Source organism: Calonectris borealis, chromosome 16 (genome assembly GCF_964195595.1).
Source record: "Calonectris borealis chromosome 16, bCalBor7.hap1.2, whole genome shotgun sequence".
In the NCBI taxonomy this organism is placed as follows: domain Eukaryota; kingdom Metazoa; phylum Chordata; class Aves; order Procellariiformes; family Procellariidae; genus Calonectris; species Calonectris borealis.
The window spans coordinates 14236093-14257509 of record NC_134327.1 but is presented as its reverse complement, the minus strand read 5'-3'; the positions used below and the strand labels follow the sequence as shown (position 1 = coordinate 14257509).

The 21417-nt window shown below is 53.7% G+C and overlaps 1 protein-coding gene across 4 annotated transcripts in view; it reads left to right on the top strand.

The window, feature by feature from the left end:
• Positions 1-5733, top strand: part of MAP2K3 (mitogen-activated protein kinase kinase 3) — a 35316-nt gene extending 29583 nt beyond the window's left edge. For all 4 annotated transcript variants that reach the window (XM_075165393.1, XM_075165392.1, XM_075165395.1 and 1 more), the window contains 3 exons: positions 1448-1587; positions 2390-2435; positions 2916-5733. In XM_075165393.1, coding sequence (XP_075021494.1) covers positions 1448-1587; positions 2390-2435; positions 2916-2999 — 270 coding nt within the window. In that variant the 3' untranslated portion in view covers positions 3000-5733. The remainder of the gene's footprint in view (positions 1-1447; positions 1588-2389; positions 2436-2915) is intronic.
• Positions 5734-21417: the final 15684 nt, after the last annotated feature.

The following is a 21417-nucleotide window of genomic DNA, read 5'->3' as shown; positions in this document are numbered from 1 at the left end:
GCGCGGGGTGCTGTGCATCGTTTGCAGCAAGTCCTGCCTGCAGGGTAACTCAGAGCAGCCAACAGGAAGGGGAAATACTTTCAGTTCCAAAATCACAGCTGCTCAGGATGGTTTATCTACCTCCTGCAAGAAACGGATCTTGCAGAAGGCAGCTGAAATCTTCTGGCGCCAGAGGACAAAGGAAATCCCAGCTGTTGGCTCGAAGGGGATGCCGCCTGGGAATGCATCTCGCTTTCCAGGAGACTGTCTCTCTGTGGTAGATTGTTTTCAGGAATTCTTCCTGCGCCCTGTTCGCTGTGACTTGGTTTGGGTGCTGCATCCCTGCAGCACAGACCTCTTGGCAAATATTCCCTCTTCCTCAGCTAGTTTGGTCGGCAGTGCCAAACCCAAGCCCCTCTCCTTGGTGTCCCCATGCCAGTGCAGAGCAGAGCTGGGCTGGCTGGCTGGAAATGTAATCAGCTCCGGCTTTCCTCCCGAGATGCAGGAAGCTGTGGGATGGGAGATTGCATGAATGACGAAATCCCTCAACCTTTCCAAAGCTGAATGGGAGAGGGGACTTTGCTGAAAGCCTGCCAGCCTGCAGCCCTGACCTGTCTGACACCCTCTAATGTCAGCCCTCCTGGGCTGGCTTCCTGGTTTTTTTTTTAATTCTGAAGGGGTTTGATTGATTTCAGACCAGCCAGTTTTAGTTGCAGGGCTAATCCAGGCCTTTCCAGGCTGGTGGCTTCATTCAGTTTTCCAGCAGCAGGAGCTGAGCTCCCCAGGTCTGAGCCAGAGGCAGGCGGGGGTCCCTGGCTCTGCCCTGCATCCTTTCGGGTTTCTCATTTCTCCCATCCCATCCTGTCCCACCCTGCCAGGCGGGTCTGGAGGTTCTGCTGCCTGTCTTGAGATGGGAGTGACCCTTGGCATGAGGCGACTGCCCAAGAGCTGTGACGGGCTTTTTCCTGCTTGAATGGGTGACAGAGCAGAGGTGACTTGTAGGAAGGACCCAGTAATGGAGGTGGTTTGGCAAAGATCTTCCCAAGTGATGTTCTAGCACTTCAGTTTTTCTTGGGTTTGTGGATTTTTTTTTTTTTTTGTGTCTAGCTTATACAATACTAGTCTGAAGCCCAGAGGCTGGCTTATGGAGAGCAAAGCACTTTGGAAGCTGGTGCAGAAACGGCATGCTGTTATTATTATCTCTTTAAATAATCCCATTTTACATATCTTTGGTGGCTTCCTGTAAATGCATTAATATGCTGAGCCAGCCTCAAAAGGAGGTATTTTTGGCCTCTGGGTCTTTGTGTTTTTTTTTTTAAAAAAAAAGTGGTGTGACCCAAATTGAAAATGGTTTGTAAGGAAAGAGGTTTTTCGTTTTGAATGCGAGCTGGCTGCAGAGGCTGAGGTAGGCAGCTGCGTGGGGTTGCGCTCGTCCTGGTGTCTCATGTCAGCCTGTCTCCATCCTCAGATCGAACTGGCCATTCTTCGCTTCCCGTACGAGTCCTGGGGGACCCCCTTCCAACAGCTCAAGCAAGTGGTGGAGGAGCCTTCGCCCCAGCTGCCCACCGATCGCTTCTCCAAGGAGTTTGTGGACTTCACGGCGCAGTGGTGAGTCTCCGGCAGGGACTGGTGGCTTCTCCCAGCCTGGCTGAAGAGGAGCCCTGATCCGTGGGGGTTGGAGCAAAGCGTGGGGCTGGGTTTGTCATCCTTTTGGAGCCCATTTCTCCCCACCTCGCCGTACCGAGACTGGTGCTCGGCCACGGCAGGAAGCGCTGCCCAAACTGGTTTTGCTCTCAGCCTGACTCACCCGGGCTGGTTGGAAGGCACGGAGGTTTCTCTTCCCCTTTTGCTGTCGTTGCTGCTGAAATTTTGGTGGTTTCTGGCAAAGCGGCAATGAAACGAGAACGAACCCCTGGCAGCGTCTGGGAGCCTCTGGGTGAAAGCTGATTTGTGGTTTTGTGGGTACTACGTAGAGTAGCTGCTCCCCTCGGGGTGTCCCTCTGCTCCTGGTGTGCTGCTTGGAGCTGCCAGGCAGCGGTGAGCCCACCGAGGCACGGCTCGAACGAGCCTTGAGATGATCTGCCCACCCTATAGATGGTGGGACACCATCTCCTTTCCTCCCTGTTTGTTCTGGTCTGTGCGGACAAGCGAGGCTGTGCGGGGCAGACTGCAGCGAGCTGCTTGGCTTGTGCTTTTTGTGGCAAAACACCATGAGTTGGCCTTTCCCAGTTACTTGCCTGGCCGCTTTGCTGGTGGTTGAAACCTGCTTGGCCAAGGAGGGAGAGGAATGGGTGCTGCCCATGAGAAGGATGTTATGTTGATTGGGAAGGGGAGATCCCTTGTGACAGACCACATACAGAAAAAAAAAAAAAGATCCTACAGCCTTTTTCTCCCATTTTTTGTCTTCCAGCTTAAGGAAGAACCCTGCTGAGCGAATGAACTATTTAGAACTTATGGTAAGTGCAAAGCCATTTCTGCTGGCTTTTATCGCAACGCGTTTCAAAAGTCAAACTAATGGTCCAGCAGGTCCTAGGAAAATGAGACAACAGGACACGGGGGTGATTTTTCAGGCATGGAGCAGGATGGGTGTAGTGTGTCTAAGGTGGAAGGGTGTGTTGATTTCATGGGTGTTAAGGTCAGGGTTTCTAGGTGTTTTCTTCCTCTGTCCTATCTGCTCTTGGTGAGTTTGGGCCTCAGATGACGGTAGTACAGCTGCCAAGGTGGGCTGTCCCGCTGGGGTTGAACCTAGAAGTGCCAAACCTGAAAGCGTTAGTTAATCTTTAAGCTAAAGGCTGGCGTCTGTGGGAGCCTGGGGAGGAGGTTGGTGTCCACCTCTCCCCCAGCACCTCGCCAGCTGCGTGACATCCCCCAGGGACTGCTCTTGGGCTTGTCTGTCCTTGGGTGTCAGCTGATGTTGTCTTTGGTCTTGTTGGCAGGAACACCCTTTCTTTACCTTGCACGACACCAAAGAGACTGACATGGCCTCCTTTGTGACCGAGATCCTGGGGGAAGACTCCTAACTCAAACCTCACGGCTTCGTGCAGTCCCCTCCATCCTGGCTTCCCCGCAGAAGAGCGAATGAGGACTCGAGTTAATGGTGGTTTGCTCAAATCGCACTTCCCCAACCCGTGGGCATCTCTGGCCCCATCCGGCCTCACAATCTCTTTTCTCTTTGCCCTGTAAATGAAATCCCCCCAGGATGAGCCTTTTTGAAGCCAACACCTTTCCAACTAAGCCACAGAGACTGAAGGCTCGGGAATTCCCTGCTGACGCCAGCGTATCCCTCCCGGGGAGAGGACCGTGCCCGCGGCGCCTGAGCGGGGCCGGGGCAGCGGGTGCCAGAGGGCATCTCTCCTCCCCAGCAGCCTGGTGCACAGCGCAGGGGGGTTGTGTTTCTTTTGCTGCCTGGGGAAGGCAGAGAGTAAAAATGCTGCTGCGTTTGCCCCGCTCTTCTCCCCTGCCTGCCCAAAGCCCCTTCCCCGGAGTCTGGTCTCGCTCGCCTTCCCTTTGTGCCTGGCTCTCTGCCCCCAGGAGCCTACGCAGCTTTTTAGGGGGCTGTGGGGCTCCCCGGGCACGCCGCTGTTCACACCAGAGGCTGTTTCAATGCCGGGCTCGTCATCTTAATGACCCTTCGAGGTAGCACCAGACCGGGCGTCCCCCTCCCTCAATCGATACGCTGCTCCCTTTTCGGGGGGAAGAAAAGGCATTTTTCAATGAGCTTGATGCAAGCTGCAACCCACGCTCTCCCCACGCCTGCCCACGGGACTTCATCCTCCACACCGTGCTCCCTTCCCCGCACGGGCACAAGGTGATGGAGCAGGTCCCCGGGCGCTGTGTCTCTCCCCTCCAGCCCTGGGCTGGGAGGACACATCCCCCCTCCGGGCATCTAACGCCTTTCGCAGCCCCTGCCTCCACCTTCCCTCGCTCCTGGAGAAGACGTTGCTCCATCTCCCTTCCAACCTGGAGCTCATGTAAGACCTCGCACTGTGACACCCACTCGTTTCAGAGGCCGTGCTTGCACCCCTCGTGTCCCAAACTGCCATCGAACCCTCCAGCTGCCTGCCGAGGTGTCAGCCGAGATCGAAACCCCAGTGACTCGCATGGGGGCTGCCGACAGTTGTACATTTTATGTCTATATATAATGGACTTTGTAACATGTTTCCTAGTTTTAATCTAACTTGCTATAAATTAAAGCCCTTCTGTGTGGGAGGAGGGAGGAGCAGTTCCTTCTCCGCTAACAAATCCACTGTGAAAACCTGATGTGTTTCCCCACTCTCCCAGCCCGAGCACTCTGCAAGGAGCTACGGGAGCAAAAGGAATTTGTCTTCTACTGTATATGATCACGGGATAAACGCACCGGTGGATTTTGTTGTTGGTTTTTTTTTTAATAGATCGAGTTTTCAGAGGGATTTTTTTTCTTTTCTAATATATATTTGTGTGTGTGTATGTGTGCGCGCAATACATATATATTTTTAAATCAATGATGAATGTGTGAATGTCTATGTAGCCAGCAGATTTGGTGAAATGGCTAGCATTTTTCTGGCTCAATTTGGGGTGGCGGGGAAGGGGTCGCTAGAAGACACCCTGGCCTAAGACTTTTTTTTTTTTTAAAAAGAAATGCATCTATTTTTGAACTGAATCTTTTTAAAAAATTTTTTCCTGAAATTCATGCCCTGGAGGTCTGGATTTCAGGGTGCATTTCCAGTGTTCAGGGTCACCCCACCCAATGAAGAATGATGTCCCCTTAAATTCATTGCTCCCCACTCCTGCGGCCCCGGGCTTTGAAGCGGCGCTGGGGACCCTCTGCCTGGGAACAGGGCTGCTTGACACCATCCGTTCTGCGAGCTGCTCCGGGGGGAAGCTGCTTCAGGGCAAATGGCTTTCAGTCCTTCATGCCCCCGCGCTGGAGCATCTTGCAGCAGCACTTTTCCCCCCGTCACCCCTCCGATCCCCTTCCCTGTGTTGACAAACCCCAAGAGAACCAGCCCAGGCTGAGCTGGACAAATCCTGTTCAGCTTTGGTTCGACCCTGACCCCCCACCCCACCTCTTTATGTAAAATAAGAAAGTGATTGATCTTCTCCACGTCTCCCTCCTCGGTCCCGCTCTGCAAACCACCCGATGCTCTCCGGGAGCACCCACACCCTTACCCCCTTGGTTTGACAGCTTTGCAGCTGAGATGTACAATTGTATTTTTTTTTTTTCATAGTTGGTTACTTTGGATTGGGTTTTGTTTTGATGTTGAGCTTTTGTTTTTTCCCTTCTCGTCTTGTTTCAACCCCTTTCCCCTTCCTTTATCTCACCCTTTTTTGGTGCTTTAGGGAATGGTGATTTTTTTTTTTTTTTTTGCATGGTTTGGTTTCTTTTTCTTGCATTTCTCCTCCTGGAGAAAGTCCCGATTCCTGTATTTTGGGGAAAGGGAGCATCTGCCCTTTCAAACACTGGGGAGATGCCTCTGGGGTGGGCTTGGGACCCTGTGGATGAAGCCAGGCTTTGCTGAAGAGGCACCACGCCACCTGCGTGTGCCATCTGCTCTGCTTCATTCGACGTGGGTCCTACCTGTCCCTCTTCACATCCGACGCTTTCCTGTCCCCTCTGCCAGGGGGGAACGGCAGCCCTGCGGGCAACCAGCTTGGGTTTTAAGGAGGACGAGGATCTTGACTGGCATCGGAAGCACCTCTAGCCTTGTATTTTTGAGAACGGTCTGTACCCATTAAACCCAGTCATTGTTTTCAATAAAATTCACCCTCAGACCCACTTCTTGTCGCCTCTTTTGTTCCTGTTTGAGCATCAGCGTTGGTCAGGTCGGGCTCCTGAGCCCACCAGGGGTGGGTGGGCACCGGTGGGTTTCCTCCTCGTACCGTGGGGTAACGCTGGTCCCGATCCGGGGGTTGTACGAGCTGGGACCCCCGGAGCAGCACCCCAGGGCTCTGCTCCCCCCCACCCCGGGCCGGGCAGGAGGGTGGGTGCCGCTTGCAGGGGCGGTGGGGGGCCGGGGTCTGGCTGCCTGGGGCAGGAGAGCAGCGGGGTCCCCGCCGTGGGGGGCTCCCGAGGGCGGCAGGGGCTGCCCACGGCCGCGAGGGGGAGGCAGCGCCCGGCGCCGGCCCCGCGGGGATGCGCCTCCGCCGGCGGCGGGACCCGGCGGGGTTCGCCCCCTCCCCGCGCACCCCCCCAAACTGCTGTGCCCCCCATCCCACCCCGAGCACCCTCCAGCCGTCCCTCGGTGGTGCGTGGCCGGGATTAGGGCCGGGGGGGGTCCACCCACGGGCGGCGGAGCTGCAGGTTTAGCAGTGGGGTGTGTTATTTCCCCCCACCCCTGCAATGGGACAGGGGGAAGGGGAATGGCTCCCTCCCCAAATATTTTCCCTGTCAGCCCCCTCCAGGCAGGATCAGGCCGGGGACACCGGGTCCCTCAAGCACCGGGAACTCGGTGGCGATGCTCTGCCAGGAGATGGGACCGAGGGGTGTCAGCAATGCTGTGGGTGAGCAGGGACCTCAGGAAAACCCACCGGCCCACCCGCGTGGCGTGGGGAACGTGCTCGGAGGGGGCCCGAGCTGCCGCGGGGCCGGGGCAGTTCCAATTACCAGCTTAATAGCTACCTCGAGACCCATTAAAAATGCATCAGTGCCTCCGAGGAAAGAACTTCAGGAGAAGCAGAAAATTCATCACTTTGAGTTCCCTTATTAGGAGAAATGGTGGGGTTTTTTCCCCCCCATTTGTCTCAAATACAGGCAAAAAGAGGTTATTTCTGCCCGCTGACTTCCCCGTGGGTCTATCACGAGGTGTAAACAGGCAGTGCCCAAATCTGGGCGAGGAGGACACAGCCCTCGCTGCAGAGAAGGGAAAACTCAGCACATCCAACACAGGGAGAGGACATCGGGACCATCAGGGCTGCTCAGCCCTCCTGAATTTAAGTGCCAGCAGCTTTCCCTGCCCTTGGCCGAGCAGCATGTGCTGGGATCACAGCCTCTCTAAGAGGGCAGATCCCCAAATGCTCTCTCCAGTACAGCGTGGGTGTTTGTACTGGTTGTACTGGCCCTTTGCTGGGCTGGTGGGTATCTCCAGGAGCTGCTAAGCCGGAGCTCACGCCGTTCCTGAAGAGCCGTTTGTGGAGGAGGGCTGGCTAATAGCATTAGCAGGGGGTGTGAAGATGCAGCCAGTTTTCTGGGGCTGCGGGTTATTTCTTTCACTTAATTTTTCTTCTTTTTCTGAAGGTAGCTGAGACTGTATCTAGGGCGGGTTTTTTTTGGTCCAGGTGGCCTGTGGGCACCTTCTAGATCGATAGCGTAAATTAGAGAGTTCACGCAGGCCGTTGGTTTGTACGAGATGTGTTCAATCCTCCCCTAATAGCTGTCTCGCCCAGAAACTTCCAACGCTCCCACTCTTGTAGCACCTAAGTGCTAATGAGCTGAAGCTGCAGAATACCAATGAGACCTCAGGAATATGGATCAGCCTTTGCAGGCCCAGCCAGGCTAGCCAGAGGCTTTAAAATCATTTCAGCTGGCACCTGGAGGGACTAGTGCAGCCCACCAGAGAGGGAAGGGGTTAATTGAGGTGCGCTTGGGTGGAGAAGGTCTTTGCTGCTCATGGTGAGCCGCTGCAGATGTCTCCCAGCTCTTGTCTGCAAACAGAAGGGTCGGTGGCTTGTTTTGGGGTGAGGAGAGCTCAAGTTCTGGTTTAACCATGGGTATCCAGGTGCTTTGGTGCCCTCCCTTTTTCCCCTGATAATTGGTCATCCCTGGATATGAGTTTCTAAGCTTTGCTGTGTTTTCACCACTGGCTTGGATAAAGCATCTCCAAGCCTTTTCTGTCTGTCCTAGCAGCCTGGTTCGCAAATCCAGTGTGTGCCCTCAGTGTATTTAAGGAGCGAGCCGTGGGGATCGGTCCATGTGTAGCTGCTTGGCATCAGCAACTCCGCATTGATGGGGTGCTGGAAAACCGGGGTGATTTTCTGCTGCCTTCAGCAGGAGCCTCAAAGCAGGGGGGAAATTCCCAGCTTGCCCAGCGAACACGGACCTCCTGGCTTCCCTCTCAGCTTGAAATTCCTGTTGATTTTTCAGAGGTGGGAATGCTGGTGGGGGAAATGTGGAGGTGGGAGGAGGAAACCTTAGCAATGCAAAGCCTGAAAATACCGAAGGTTGAAGCAAACGCTTTGGGGGGGGCTGAGGAGGTCACCTCCTACGCAGGGAGCCCCAGTCTTCTGGCAGGTTTGCCTGGAGGCTTTCCAGCCCCCGTAAGCGGTGGCTCTGGCCCTTCACATGCTGCGTTAACCTTTCTCGAAATATCAAGCGGTGCTGGAACAGGCTGTTTATTTCCAGACGCCGGGAGCGGCGGCGAGTGCTGCAGGCACGTGGGCAGAGGGCTGCGGAGAAGCCAGGGTGGCTTTTGCACTTGATTTATATCTTGGAGCAGCTCGGAGTGGAGGAGACGGGAACCTCGATGAACCAAAGCGGTTACCTTGATATCAGCTGTGTTTTCCTTGGTGTCATTCTCTGCTCAGGACCGCTTATGTCTCTTCTGGAGTGATACGCTCTTTTCTTCTTATGGAAGCTGAGATTTCATAAATCCAAGGTTTCAGACAAAAGCTCCAGCATGGGTCTGAAGCTGCCCCAAGTGCCATGAAGTGTGCATTGCGTGCGTGGCTTCTCCGAGCATCGCCGCTCTGGCTCAGTGAGGCAATTAATTAAGTATTTCCTAGGTCGTCTCGACCCTCTGCAAAGGCCCTGCAGAATATCACTGCCTGCAACAGGTCCCGTCCAGTGTCGACGATGAGAAGCTGTTGAATGAGCTTGAGGATACCCCAGGATGTGACCGTGCAATGGAAGCCGTGCCTGGTGAGCCCTTGCTGGTGGCAGGAGGCCACTGCTGTCCCCAGCCCTGGGAACAGGAGCCCCAGCGATGCTCTTTGCCTCCCCCCCCTTCGCAGGGCTCGTAATCGCTGTGTCAATACACAGCAGCTGCCGTGTGAATCCAGCGCTGCCTCACCCGGATCGATACAGGCTGGTGCTGTGCAGCCCCGGGGACAGGGAGCGACCTGGCAAAGCCGGGCCAGAGCGATGGGCAACGTTATTGGGTGCAATTTTGGGAGCCTGGGGTAAGCCAGGAGGATGCAGAGGTGCTGGTGGCTCCTAGGGCTCTGCCAGCGCGAGATGTTGGGGTGGCAGCAGTGCTTGTCGGGGAGCGGTACCTCCAGGTTGTCTTCCCATCCCATTGTTTTTTTGTTGGGTTTTTTGGGGACTTACCCTGTGGCTGTCACGTGCCAGGGTCTGTCGCTTTGCTCCGTGCCTCACCCGGGGGCTCTTCCCCCTTACAAGGGACCGTTGCTGCACCTTTCTCCTCAAAACCTCATCTCCTGGCCCCTACCGTGACGGGGGACCCGCAGCCTGGGCACAGCCACGTCTACTCGCACATCCGAGGATGCGACCCTGGTTCCTGCAGCGCTTCTGGGTCCCGGGATGGGGGTCCCAGCCTGGCTCCTGTGGCCATCCCCGCTAACGAAGGGTTGGCTTTTCTCGTTTAGAAAGACGTTTCATGGGGTCTTCCTGCTATCAGAGTCTCAGCCCAGCTCCCCTCCCTGCTCGCTGCCTCCTGCCGAGCCCCCACCTCTGCGGGCAGTCGGCGTCTGGTGCCAGAGATGAGTTTTGTGGCAAGTACCCGGCTCTGGCTGGCTGGCCCGGCAGGTTGGCTGCGCTCTTCCCTTTCCCGTCTATTAAAGAAGTGAAGCAGAAGCTGGGGTTAAAAGGGACTAGAGGAAAGGGGTTTTCAAGGTGCTGTGAGTGACGGGGCTGCGAAAGGGGCTGGTTTGCACCGAACAGCCATGCAGGGATGTGCAGCATCAGCTTGTGAACCCCCATCGCCTTTTCTCCTCTCTGGTGGCCAGGAGGGACTGTCCCTGCGGTCCCATGTTGCGATGGGAGCAGGGAGTCTCCGGAGCAGGTTTGGGATTGCCTGAGCTAGGAGAGCCATCTCCAAAGTCTGACCCATGTGCAACTCTGGGGCTGGAGACTGCGCCCCGAGCAGTCGATGGGGCTGGGACAGATGCTGCTGCCCTGTCTGGGGCTGGCTTTGTGCCTTCTTGCTGAAGTCTGGAGGATTTTGGAGTGTTGGAGGGGGCCACGCAGCCTCTCCTCCCAGGACAAGGGGGTTTGGGGGAGCAGATGTTGCCCACGGGGTTGAGCTGCTCCTCCAGGAGGCATCAGGAACCGGCGCAGCTCTCGGCCCCTCCCCAGCCAGGCACCCCCCTCCTGGGGCAGGAGGTCTGGTGCCCTTGGTCACCCGTCCTGGCTGGAGATGCTGCTCTCAGCAGCCCCGTATTGAAATGGTGTTTTTCCCGGAGCGCCGACACACACCGAACGGCGAGCCGTGCCGCTTTTCAGGAAGGTGGCCAGCCTGTGGAGCAGGCTGTCCCGGACCGCGGCACCTCCCCAAATAGCTCAGAAAGGCTCTGCGGGAGGTGGCACCCACCTCCCAAAGGCCACAGTGGCCTCCCGGGCTTTGACCTGGCCCATTTTGGCTCGGAGGGGGTGAGCTGGGGCTGCGATTAAATCCCACGAGGACCCTCCGGCTTCACCAGCTTGGCAAACCTTTGCCATAACTCAGAGCCAAATCGAGAGGAATTGGGGTTTGATGTGTTTTTAACTAGGCTGGAGCGCCCGATAGCTCCGCGGTTGGTGAATCTTGCTGGAGGTCTGGGGGACCTCGGCGAAGACTGAAAGGTTGTTTTTGTGGGTGCAGAGCAGCCTCCGCGACCTGCACGTGGGGGGATACCTCCCCTCGGGGAGGGGGCTGTGCCTGCACCACGGGGCCGTGCTGGGGTCTCCGCTCCCCTTGCACCGCCCTCCCCAGCTGAGCCCCGTCGGCAGCAGGACGTGTCCTTTCTCGTCGTCCCGCCTCGCCCTGAGTTTCTTTAATTACAGCTTTGGGAAGGATCTTCCCCTTTATTCCCCCAAATCTTCTCCTTAATTAAAATCCTCAATCTGGGCCAGCGGGAAGCAGCTGTTGCCGCTTTGCTGTGTGCTCGGGTGTGCTGCAAGCTGCTAACCTGGCCGCTGGCCACGCAGGGACAGGTCGGGGGACAGCATGGGGACGGGACGGGGCTCACGCCGAGGTGGGAGGCACTGGCTTCGTTATGTTTTCTTCCAGAAATGGTCCAAAGAGGTGACTTTATCCCTCCCTACCTGCCTGGGGCTGGTGTTTCTGCAGCGATCCATCATCAAGCCACAGGGAAGTGCCAGGAACGATTAGTGAGCTGGTGGTGTTAACTTTATCGGAGACGATATGTCTCTTCTTAATGAAACTCGTGGAAGAGGGAAAAAAAAAAAAAGACGACTGCTGACAACAGATGTATTATTTCACCTCCAATTTACTGGCGCATGCATTTTTCATTCATGGAAGTGGCTGATATGCAGATTTATTCAGAGTGGAGCAGGTACAGCCCTCAATGGATCAATTCTTGCAGGATGCTTAGCAGAAAGGGACCTGGCTGAGCACGTGGCTGTTCCCAAAGCCAGCCCCAAATTTTGTGCCCAAGATGGGCTAAAAGGCGAATCATCTTGTTTTCCCAAATCCATGCTCTTCAGCCCCAATTCTGTTCCTGTTTTGGCCCAGGAGAGATTTCCACTGACCTTTGTGGCTCGTGTCTCCCATGTACTTCATACGGGGTGGCCTGGTTGACTTTCAGTCTTCTTCCAGCTCCACTTTGCTGGTGGAGCCAGTGCTCGGTGCAGCCCAGGATGGCTTCACCTCCACCCTCTTTTGGAGGAATACATCCAGCCACAGACAGTGGAGGCTGGATTCATATTATGGCCATATTGAGGTGGCTTCTTCAGGAGACCCTTCTTCCCTCTGTCAGATGGGTTCTGGCTACTTGGTCACCATCGTCATCCCTTGAACCTCAACACCAAAGCCAGGTGCCTCTTACTGGTGATCTGAGCTTGGCCTCCAGACGTGTCTGAAGCTCTTCTCCCTCCATATGCAGCGCGTTGTGGCTTCTTTTTGTGTTTTGGGGTGTCAGCTCCCCCACGGTGGTGGAGGAGGACACCCTCTAGAAGCCAAGTAGAGTTTCATCTCCTTGCGCTGTTGAAATGCAAGAAAAATATTTTTCCCCTCTCATTAGGAATGGAAGCGGGAGTCTTCTCTCTTCTGAGTACTATACAACCAGCATGAATTATTTAGGACAAAGCATCTCTCTGATAAATAATTTTTTATGTGGGGAGATTAAATCTGATTTTTTTTAATATAATAACAAAAGCAATTTCTCTCTCCTAAGTCCTCACATTTCACACAGATCCCAGGCATCCATTTCTGTATTGATCAGCAAATAGGTCCTTGTATAGATTTAGTTCACCCAACCTTGTTTAATTTTGGATTCATTGATTCAATGCAAAGATCTAGATGAAAAGCAAGTGGGCTGTTTCCAGTGCTGGTGATGCTATTTTTAAATAAATCTAGTGCATGCTAAAATAAATATGCAAAGCATTTTGTAAGTCCATGGATGGGTGGGGAAGAGGAGACCAGATGTACTAAAATATTTAACAAACTTTTTCTTGATTTCTCGAAATGCATGTTTTATTTAGTAAACACTAGTGAAATTTAATCTCATCCAATATTTGCTCCGACGGGCTGTCCCGCGCCCATCGCCTGGTGTGAGCAGGTACGTGGGACCTTGAGGGAACAGTCTGCGCGGTGACATTGGTGCCACATTTGAATGCAAAGCTCATTAACTGTGTCTGGGATTTTTTGTTTGTTTCTTTCTTTTTTTTGTTTTCACGTTCGTTACGAGAGCAAAAGATGAAATACCCATTTAGAATTCCCTTTCATCTCCAGGCATGTTTCCCCCCCCCCCCCCCCCGTTGCTCAGATGACAAAGTTTCTCCTTCGGAATTTTATTTGATTTCAAAAGATGAGAAAGAATTAAAAGCATCTCCGGGAGGCTGGGGTTACCTTACTGTATCCGAGATCCTCCAGAAGGCAGATGCATGAACCGGCCCCAAGGGATGGAGTTCATCCTGGGGCCGGAGCCGTGTCCCAGCTTTTCCTTCACCAGGGGGTGACCACCCTGCAGATCTCAGCCCGCTTTCCTGGGGAACGGCGTCCCGCTCTGGGTGTACGTGCCTGTCTCCTTGAAAACCTCGGCTTTCAGTCCAATCAAATTTAATTGAATTGTGGTTTTGATCACATCTGACGGCGGCAGAGATCTTGCTGATAATCAGATTCCCATGGGTGACATGGAGACGGGGCTGGTGGAGGAGGGAGGTGAGATGGGGGCTTGTGTGCCCGTGCTGATGCTGCTTGGTCCTTACGAGACACCAGAGAAGCTACACAGGAGCCAAGCTCCATCCGTCCTGGGATCAGATCACGCTTCGGGGCTAGGTGAATTTACTGCATGTCTCACGGGGGACTTAACCAGACAAGTTGTGTTGTTTCTGGTCAAAAAAAGCCAATTTGCTTGGCAAAGCCCTGAGGTGGCTCCATCTCGCTGCAGCCGGGGGCTCTTGGGGAGCATCTCCAGCATCCCCCACCGCTGCTGCTCCAGCACACGTGGTACCCAGCTTGGCCTCATCCTGACCTGGCTGGTGTCTGGATGTGGGCTCAGCTCTCCGCCTCCCCTGCGTGCCCGCCCTGTTTGCTATCGCTCGCACCAGCACGTGTGCAGCTGGGGTTGGCAGCGATTAATTACGGGAATTCATGTGTGATTTGCATGAATTCACCTGGAAGCGCAGCCCCTGGGATGGGGGGAATATTCCTCGTAGAGCCGCGCTGCCCCCTGCTCCAGATGCCTTTCTGTCAGCAGGTGTTTAATTGGGCATTTATTGTGTGTGTAATTTTGGAGATAATGAAGCAGGCGGGGAAGAGCGAGCCGGCAGCCTGTCCTCCATCCCTGGTCCTCGGCAGCGGCTTGGACGCAGCAGTGAAGGCATCGGAGATCCCGAGCAGGCTGTGGTCCTTTCCTGAGACACCAGGCATTTATCCCCCAGGTTAGGGGGGAAAACAATAACCCTCCATCCTGACCTCCACTTCTTCAATGAGCCATCGGAGGGACACATCTGTCCCCACCCCAGGGTGCCAGTGCTGCTCCCCAGGGTATTTGGAGGTGAGAAATTGGGGCTCCCCAATGCAACCCCTGGTACCTGCAGCCCTGTAATATGGTGCTGCCATTGCACGAGGTCTTAAGCCTTGCACTGAGTTTGCAAGGCCTCAGGACTGAGGCTTGGTGGACCTGCTCTGTCTGAATTTTTCTTGACCTCCCACAGCTTTGTTTTACCTGGTTTAGCTGGAACAGTGGTTTTTCTAATTGAGCAGGTAGCTATGGCTAATTTATTTTACTTCTGTTAGTTTTATACAGATAACAGTAGCAAGCAGTTATTCCATGTAAAATGAGATTTTTTTTTTGGATTAATATAATGATGTGGCATAGAGAAATATAGGCCTGGTATGAAAGCAGAGATGTGAAAAGTGGAGATGCGGGATGCAGCATAGAGGAGCACAGACAGGGGATGGTGAGACCTGGGATCCAGGGCTAGCAGTGGAGACCCCACGGCTATAAACAACTCGCCAATGGTCAGTGAAGGACATGCAGAGCTAGAGCTAAACAGAACTGGTTTTAGGGGTAACAAAGAGAACAAAGAAATAGCATCTAACATACGTAAATGGCATGGTATATAGTAAACTCAGATTTAACATGGAGCTGCAGACCAGTGGAAAAAACTCAAGATGTAAAAATGTTAGCGAACATCTAAAAATGTCCCCAAGCGGCTCCTAAAACGAGGAGGAAGAAACCATCAACATAAGCATGATATTCTTCCCGTTGAGGACTCCAGATGCTGACCACTCGTGTGAGAGGGGACATGAGTGCTGGGGGACGGGGACATGTCCCCTCCTGGCTCCCGCTCCCCCCTCCTGCTGCCACCTCCGCCCTGGCTGGTGGGCGGCCGAGGAGGTGGCAGGGAAGGGCCGTTCCTGCCACCTGCGCTGGGGTGGGGGATGCACCCCTGCAGCCTGGTGAGGAGGATGGGATGGAAGAAGGTTTGCTGTATTTAGGAGCTTGCAGAGCACAGGTTGCACCAGAAAGTGTCGCGAGCTGAGGATGCAAAGGGTGGGCAGGTTTCCAGATGGTATCAGTGGTCCCTGCAACAGATTCCCTCCCATCTGGTGATACCCATGAAAATTAGGGTAATTTTTCTTGCCTTTGGTGAAACCAACACTCAGATCTCTTGTTTCCACTGACTCATCCTTATCAACAATTTATATGAGGGGCTCAGGAGAAACGTTCAGTGCAGCCAGCTCTATCAGCAGTCCCAGGAAAGGATTTTAACTGAAGCTCCCAGGTCCTGAGCATTCAGGATGTCCCAAAGGACACCTACTTATATTATTCTTGGGAGCAGTTTGCTAATCATCACGCTGGAGGGAAAGGTGAAGGCACGGCGGCTTTGCATGATGCCCAGGGAGGGTTGGAGACACGGCTCTCTGGAGCGAGGAATACTCTGCTATTCTGTGTGAATAATCCAGACTCCCAGGAACGCTGGAATGGGAAAAACAAAGGGAACGGGAGAAGGAAACTTTGCATTTCTGCAGGGCTTCAAGTCCCTGAGGCATCTTGTAGCTCAGCATGGACCTGAGGAGTCCAGGAGTAGGTTTGTCCATCTGAAAGGCTGCGAAAAAAGGGAGGCTGGGCAAATTCAGGGGAGCAAAGCTGTTCTCCCTTGAATGCCCCTGACTTCTCTGGAGTTTTTTTGTTCTCACTTTTATTTAAGGCCCCAGACTCAAGACTGCTGGTTTTAAAGACTCTCAGTTGCTTGCCTTTCATTGCTGATTTTTGTTTTCCCCCTTTATACTTTATTTTCATAACTTACTCCTTGAGAGGTGCCAAAATATTCAACTCATAGGAAACAAAACCAAGAAGACCTGGGTTGTGTTTCCCTGTGGCTGCAAGTCAGCAGATTTCTGGGGGTTTTCTGGGGATTTTCAGTGAATTTCAGGTTTCAGCGGATTTCTACTACAGTGAAGGAAATCAGACTTGGTCTCTGTTTTCCAGAGTTTCTGACACTAATTGAAGGTAGCATCTCCTCTCTGTGGGCATGTAACTGTGGTTTAATGTATCTAATTTCCTTGGATGCACTTGTTTGTGTTAATTACACCAACACTTGTCAACGGCAATTCTGCCACTTCGTTCTTTTTTTTTTTTTTTAACAATTTTTTTTTTCCTGGTCGATTTTTAACACCTGATTGCTCTGCCATCCCTCACCTCCTGTGACTGCTGAGCTCAGGCAGGACATACAGCACCCGTGCACTTATGCCATCCAGCCTGGCTCCAGCTGCTCAGCCCGAACTCTGCCGAACTCACGCCGTGGCACTCGAATGTGTCCGTCGGCCTCAGGGGAGGATCATGTTGTGTCCAGGATGTCTTGAAATCAAGAGAGGGTGATCCAACGCACCCTTCTAGCCCTACGTCTGCAAAGCTACAGTCTTTCCTTGGCCATGAAGGTGACAACGGCATCCATTGCTACTTTAAACAAGGCAGTGGTGGGTCTCTTCAGACTTAAGTGATTGATGCTGGTTTGGCCAAGTAGAGTTGAGCACTGGCTTCCAGGGCTCAGACTGGTGGGACTGGAAGTGGCTGAACAATGCTCCAGCATGGCTTGGAGATGGAAGACACCCATGACAGTAAATTGCTGGGAGGATGAAGGGTTGTAATTGTGGAGTGTAAATGAGAAAAGAGAGACTCCCGCAAGGACCCTGCAGATGAAGTGTGTTAGCTCGGTGCAGAAGATAGCAACAAGCCAAGAAACCTGAATATCATGGCCAGAAGGATGAGAGGCCATTGCCAAGCCATGCAGCTGTCAAACAGACCAATGCTGAGCCTGGAGGAGGCAGGGGGGTCTGGAAAGGAAACAACAAGGTCAAGAAACTGAAGTGTAAGGTGACAGCTAGAAATAGAAGGGACCGAGTGGTATTTGTATCAGAGGTATCATGGGGAAGGCATGAAGAAATGCAGCCCTGAGACACCCAACTCCTCATGCTCAAGCCTTTCTCCTTAAACCCAGCATAAACTACCTTAATGGCTCTTCTTGGCTAGCGGCGAGAGGGGACAGAGCCAGGCATGGCAGCCGGGCACTTCCACCAGTCCACTGGTTTGGTTCAGATCACTAATGAGCTAATTAGTTGCTATGGAAATGCAATGTGGGAGAACTTTGGGGAGGAAAAATTATAGGTAATTTTTATTTGTTTGGGCCCTGTTCCTATAGCAACGGGAGAACTTGTCACCGAGTACCAGTTGGTTTCCATGGAGTTGGCTGCTAGTTCTGGGTTATTAATGCCTCCAAGCATAAAACAGTGCGACTTCCCTAGTGGGACTTGTGGGTCATCCTCCATTACATGCATGGGAACTTTGCATTTAGCCAAACTCCTGGCCTTGCGTTTGCAATGAAGTGAGCATGCTCCCAGAAGTTGGGTAGGAGTGTTCGTCATCAGCAGATATAGTGCTAGAAGGATCTATCAGATTCCCCCTCCCTTGAACTCAAGACATCCTGGAATGAATAATCCATCTCTTCATAGCTTGTTCCACTTGCAGCATTGCCTGATTTTTAATTGGATTTTCTCCCCGTTCAGCTTCCAGATGCTTGGCGTTGATCTGCCTTTCTCTGCTAAATTAAAAAGTCTTTTAGCACCTGGCAGTTTTGCTGTAAAGGGACTTATTGTAATTAAGTCACTTCTCATCTCACCGCAACGGGTTCTCCTGAACGAAGCCATTTGTTTTCCTTCAGCCTCTCGCTGTGAAGCATCGCCCGTTTTTGTACACCTCTGAACAGAAGGGCTGCGGTCTCTGCTTTGCAGCCGTGTTGGAGGTCTGTCGAGGGACGTCTCCAAACTCCTTCAGAAGCTGAGCCTTGGAACCAGACCAAACACTCCTGAACACTAAAGAGCCTGGATTTGGGAGAGAGATAGGTTTTATACTAGGTTATAATTTCCCTCCCACCAGCTAACTCCTCAGCCTTCTGTAGGTGATAATTACCCAGTAGGAACTAAAACGTCTCTCTCCACTCCCCGCTTATCAACCCATACTCCACTTTGAAGGCATCAGCCACTTCTTTCCAAAGCATCCTGACCAATTCCTGCAGCCGTGCGAGGCTCGGAGCGAGCGCGCGCAGCCTCCGTTGGCTTTGGAGGTGGTGCGACAGCTACTGCCTCTCCCCGGGGAGAGAGATCTCGCTCCAGCTTTGAAGGCAAATAAGGTGACCAGCGTGTGGATAAACCTCTAATGATATTTGGCTGAGCGCACCACGCAGTCGGAAGGGAGGCATGAAGCAAACCCGCTAGCAAAGGGTAGTTACTTATAACCAGCCCTTCTTCAAATCTCTTGGCAAGCTTTGCTGCTGGCCTCGCAGCTCCGCATGCTGTGCTCACAGCTGCTCCTTCACCGTCGGTGAGGCACAACCCAAAAATGAGGGCGCAGAGGAGGATGGAGGATGAGTCTGAGATGAGGGCTGCCTGCGGAGTCGGGAGGAGAGTCCTGAGCCACTGAGGCGGGGTCTGGCTGGAGAACTCGGAGAAGTCAAATCTTCAAGGCGAAAGAAAGGCTTCATGCAAGAGTTCCTGTATCTCCTTAGTGCCTCATGAATTACGGATAAATTAGGTTAGAAATCCCTCTGCAAAATCTGTTTGTTCTTTCATGCATTTCTTTCCAACGGTGGTACCCATGGGGGAGAGCCTTGGGAAATGCTGTGTTTAGGCAACTAGTCACGTTGGCTTTAGCATCGAGACTGGCTGTTGGATGGAGAGTGTCACCTGGACAAAGGGGGCACATCCAGCACACCAGGAACCCAGCTCCAGGTTGGGAATCCAGGACGGGGACGCAGAAGATGAGAGCAGCAGGTGCCCAGGACGTGACGTGCTGGCAATGCACCGTGTGGCCCCTGCCCCGGGGCAGCTGCCGGGGCCTTTCTGCCCATATCAGTGTCTTGGCTATAAATAACAGTGATGTTCTTAGTGGTCATCTCCAACCCAGCTGCAGCCCATGACTCACGGGCTTCCTGTCCGCAGCAACGCTACAGGCTGACTCATGGCTATGGAGGAGCGTTTCATCCTGACCCCACAGCCCTTTGATTTCACCAAACACCACCATGTATTTGCAAACGAGAGGTCTCCATTTCAGGGCTCTGAAATCTGGCTGGCATCCTGCAAAGACACAAGCAGATGGTGCTTTGTCCCTGGCTTCACCTGATTCTCCTCCTCTCCTTCCTTCACCCGTGGCTAGTAAGAAGTGCTTCCTGGCTTGGTTTGATCTGCAGCTCTCCCAAGCATGGCTTTGCTTCTCCTGTGCTGTTGTTGGAGCCCCTTGCAAAATCAGTATTTCCCCACTTAACGTCCCAGCCTTCCTGAGCCTGGGGCAGCCACGGCTCTGCACCAGAACAGGCATGTGGCCTCATCGAGGAGTGGGAAGGCAGCTGATACGGGCCTTATTCAGCCATCCAGAAGCTGTTTGAAGCAACATCTGCAGAGGGGTCTGAGCATGGAAAGTGCCCGACGCCTGGGAGGCGTGAGACGAGCTTTGGGAGATGGCTGTGAGTCATGGCACCGACGACAGTGGAGATACCGTACTTTGCTCTGAGCGCCTGGCACCATCACGGCAGAGGAGGGGAAAGCATGACACGTCCCATGTCACGAGGTAAGGCTGGGTGCCATCTGAGGGAGCCTTGCTGGACACCTTGGATTGTTTCTGTCATGTCCATGCAGGTCTCCTCTTCTCCAGCCCATGCCCATGTTCTGAGGGGACGTGGTGGAGCCACCTCAGAGGGGTGTGACGGGAAAGGTGCTCCGGGCTGGCGAGGCCACCGGCCGTGTGGCTGGAGTGCTGTGGTGAGCACCGGAGATACCGCCCAGCTCCGCGGTGGAGGTGGTGGGAGGAGGAAGCAGTGTCTGGTTTTATGACACACAAGCGCATGCTTTTGATCTGCGTAACCTCCTGACAGAGTTAGGAGCCTTCTGCCGCACCCTGTGCTCGCGGGGAGGTCAGTGGGAGAGCTGTGGGGCCGCGGGCGTTGTGTCCCAAAGCAGCCACGTCTAGTACCCACCCGTGAGAGCTGGAAGTGGAAGGGTGGCCACAGAGGAGCTCTGTGGTGGGACAGGCCTGGGTGGCTTCTCCTCGTCACCCAGCAGCTCTGCCATGAGTGCGACAGGCAGGTTTGGGTTGTTCTCCACAAAATAGGTGAGACCTGTTTGGGTACGATGTTGTCCCAACCTCCTGCTCCAGGTTTCTGCTCTCCCCAGCCCTTTGGGATGCTTTCAGCCAGCCTTGTCAGGGGGATGACTATTGCTGAGACGTCTTGGTGAGCTTGTGGTAAAGCCTGGGGTCCTTCCCACCACTTATTTCAGCCCCCTGATACTTAGTCCCAGGATTTATCCATCTGTAAGGGTCAAAGAAGCTCTACAGCAACTGAAAGCCCACAGCTTCATGGTCCACCAATTTTCCACCCATGTTGCTGGTTTTAACCAGCCATAGCTTGGACTCGGAGTGTGCTGTGTCCCTGCAGAGCTCTGTTTAGGCACTGCTTGGCCCCGGGGCAGCTCAGGAAGGGGCAGAGAGCCTCACATGCAACCTCACATCTTCAGTCTAAAATAAAACTTTATAGTGTAAAGGCATATTATAATGGCTTTATGATAACAGCTACCTAGGAGCAAGCCCAGGTTGGATTAGTCCTAGATGAGAAAGCCCTTTTTTCCTCAAGGAATGGCCATAGCAGACCCCAACACTGCAGAGAGAAAAACCATCTTGAGAGCTGAAGGACTCCCTGGCAGCCTCTTTTCCTCCACCGACTGTGGAGAAGAGGAGGCCGTATCTGCCAAGGGGTGTACCTCCTGCAGCCTCCCGTCCACTCCCTGCCCGCTGATGGCCTTGCCTCGCTAGGAACATGTCTTTCCAGGTGAGCACGGGAAGGTGTTTCCTGTGGAGCCACTAACCAGCGGTTGAGCAAGCGTTGCTAGCTCGAATGCAGGTTTTCCTACTGCCCCAGCCCTTTCTCTGCTCTTGATCCTTCCACGGGAAAACATCATCTCCAAGCTGCTGATGCTCCCCGGCTTCTCGGCCTCACCCACGGGAGGAGTGGACACGTGGTGGTCAGCTCTGGGCTCCAGCGGCAGAGAAGAGTGGCGAGGGCTGGCTCTGAGGAGGTGAGATCTTCCTCCATTGGTGCTTTGGAGGTAGGAGCAAGAGGAGAGCTCCAGGAGCTGTCGTTGAGAAAGAAGGAGCTGAGTGAGCCTGAGTCCATGTGGGTGAGTAGGGACGGGATGGAATGGGATGGGTGAGCGCATGTGGCTGCTCTGGCCGTGCTTCACCTCTCGCCGTGGTCCAGCAGGCTTCTTGATTGCCAGGAAGGAGCATTTCAAAGGGGTGATCTCCAGCAGTCAGTGGGCAGGGATGCATTGTGGCTCTTCGTGTCCTATA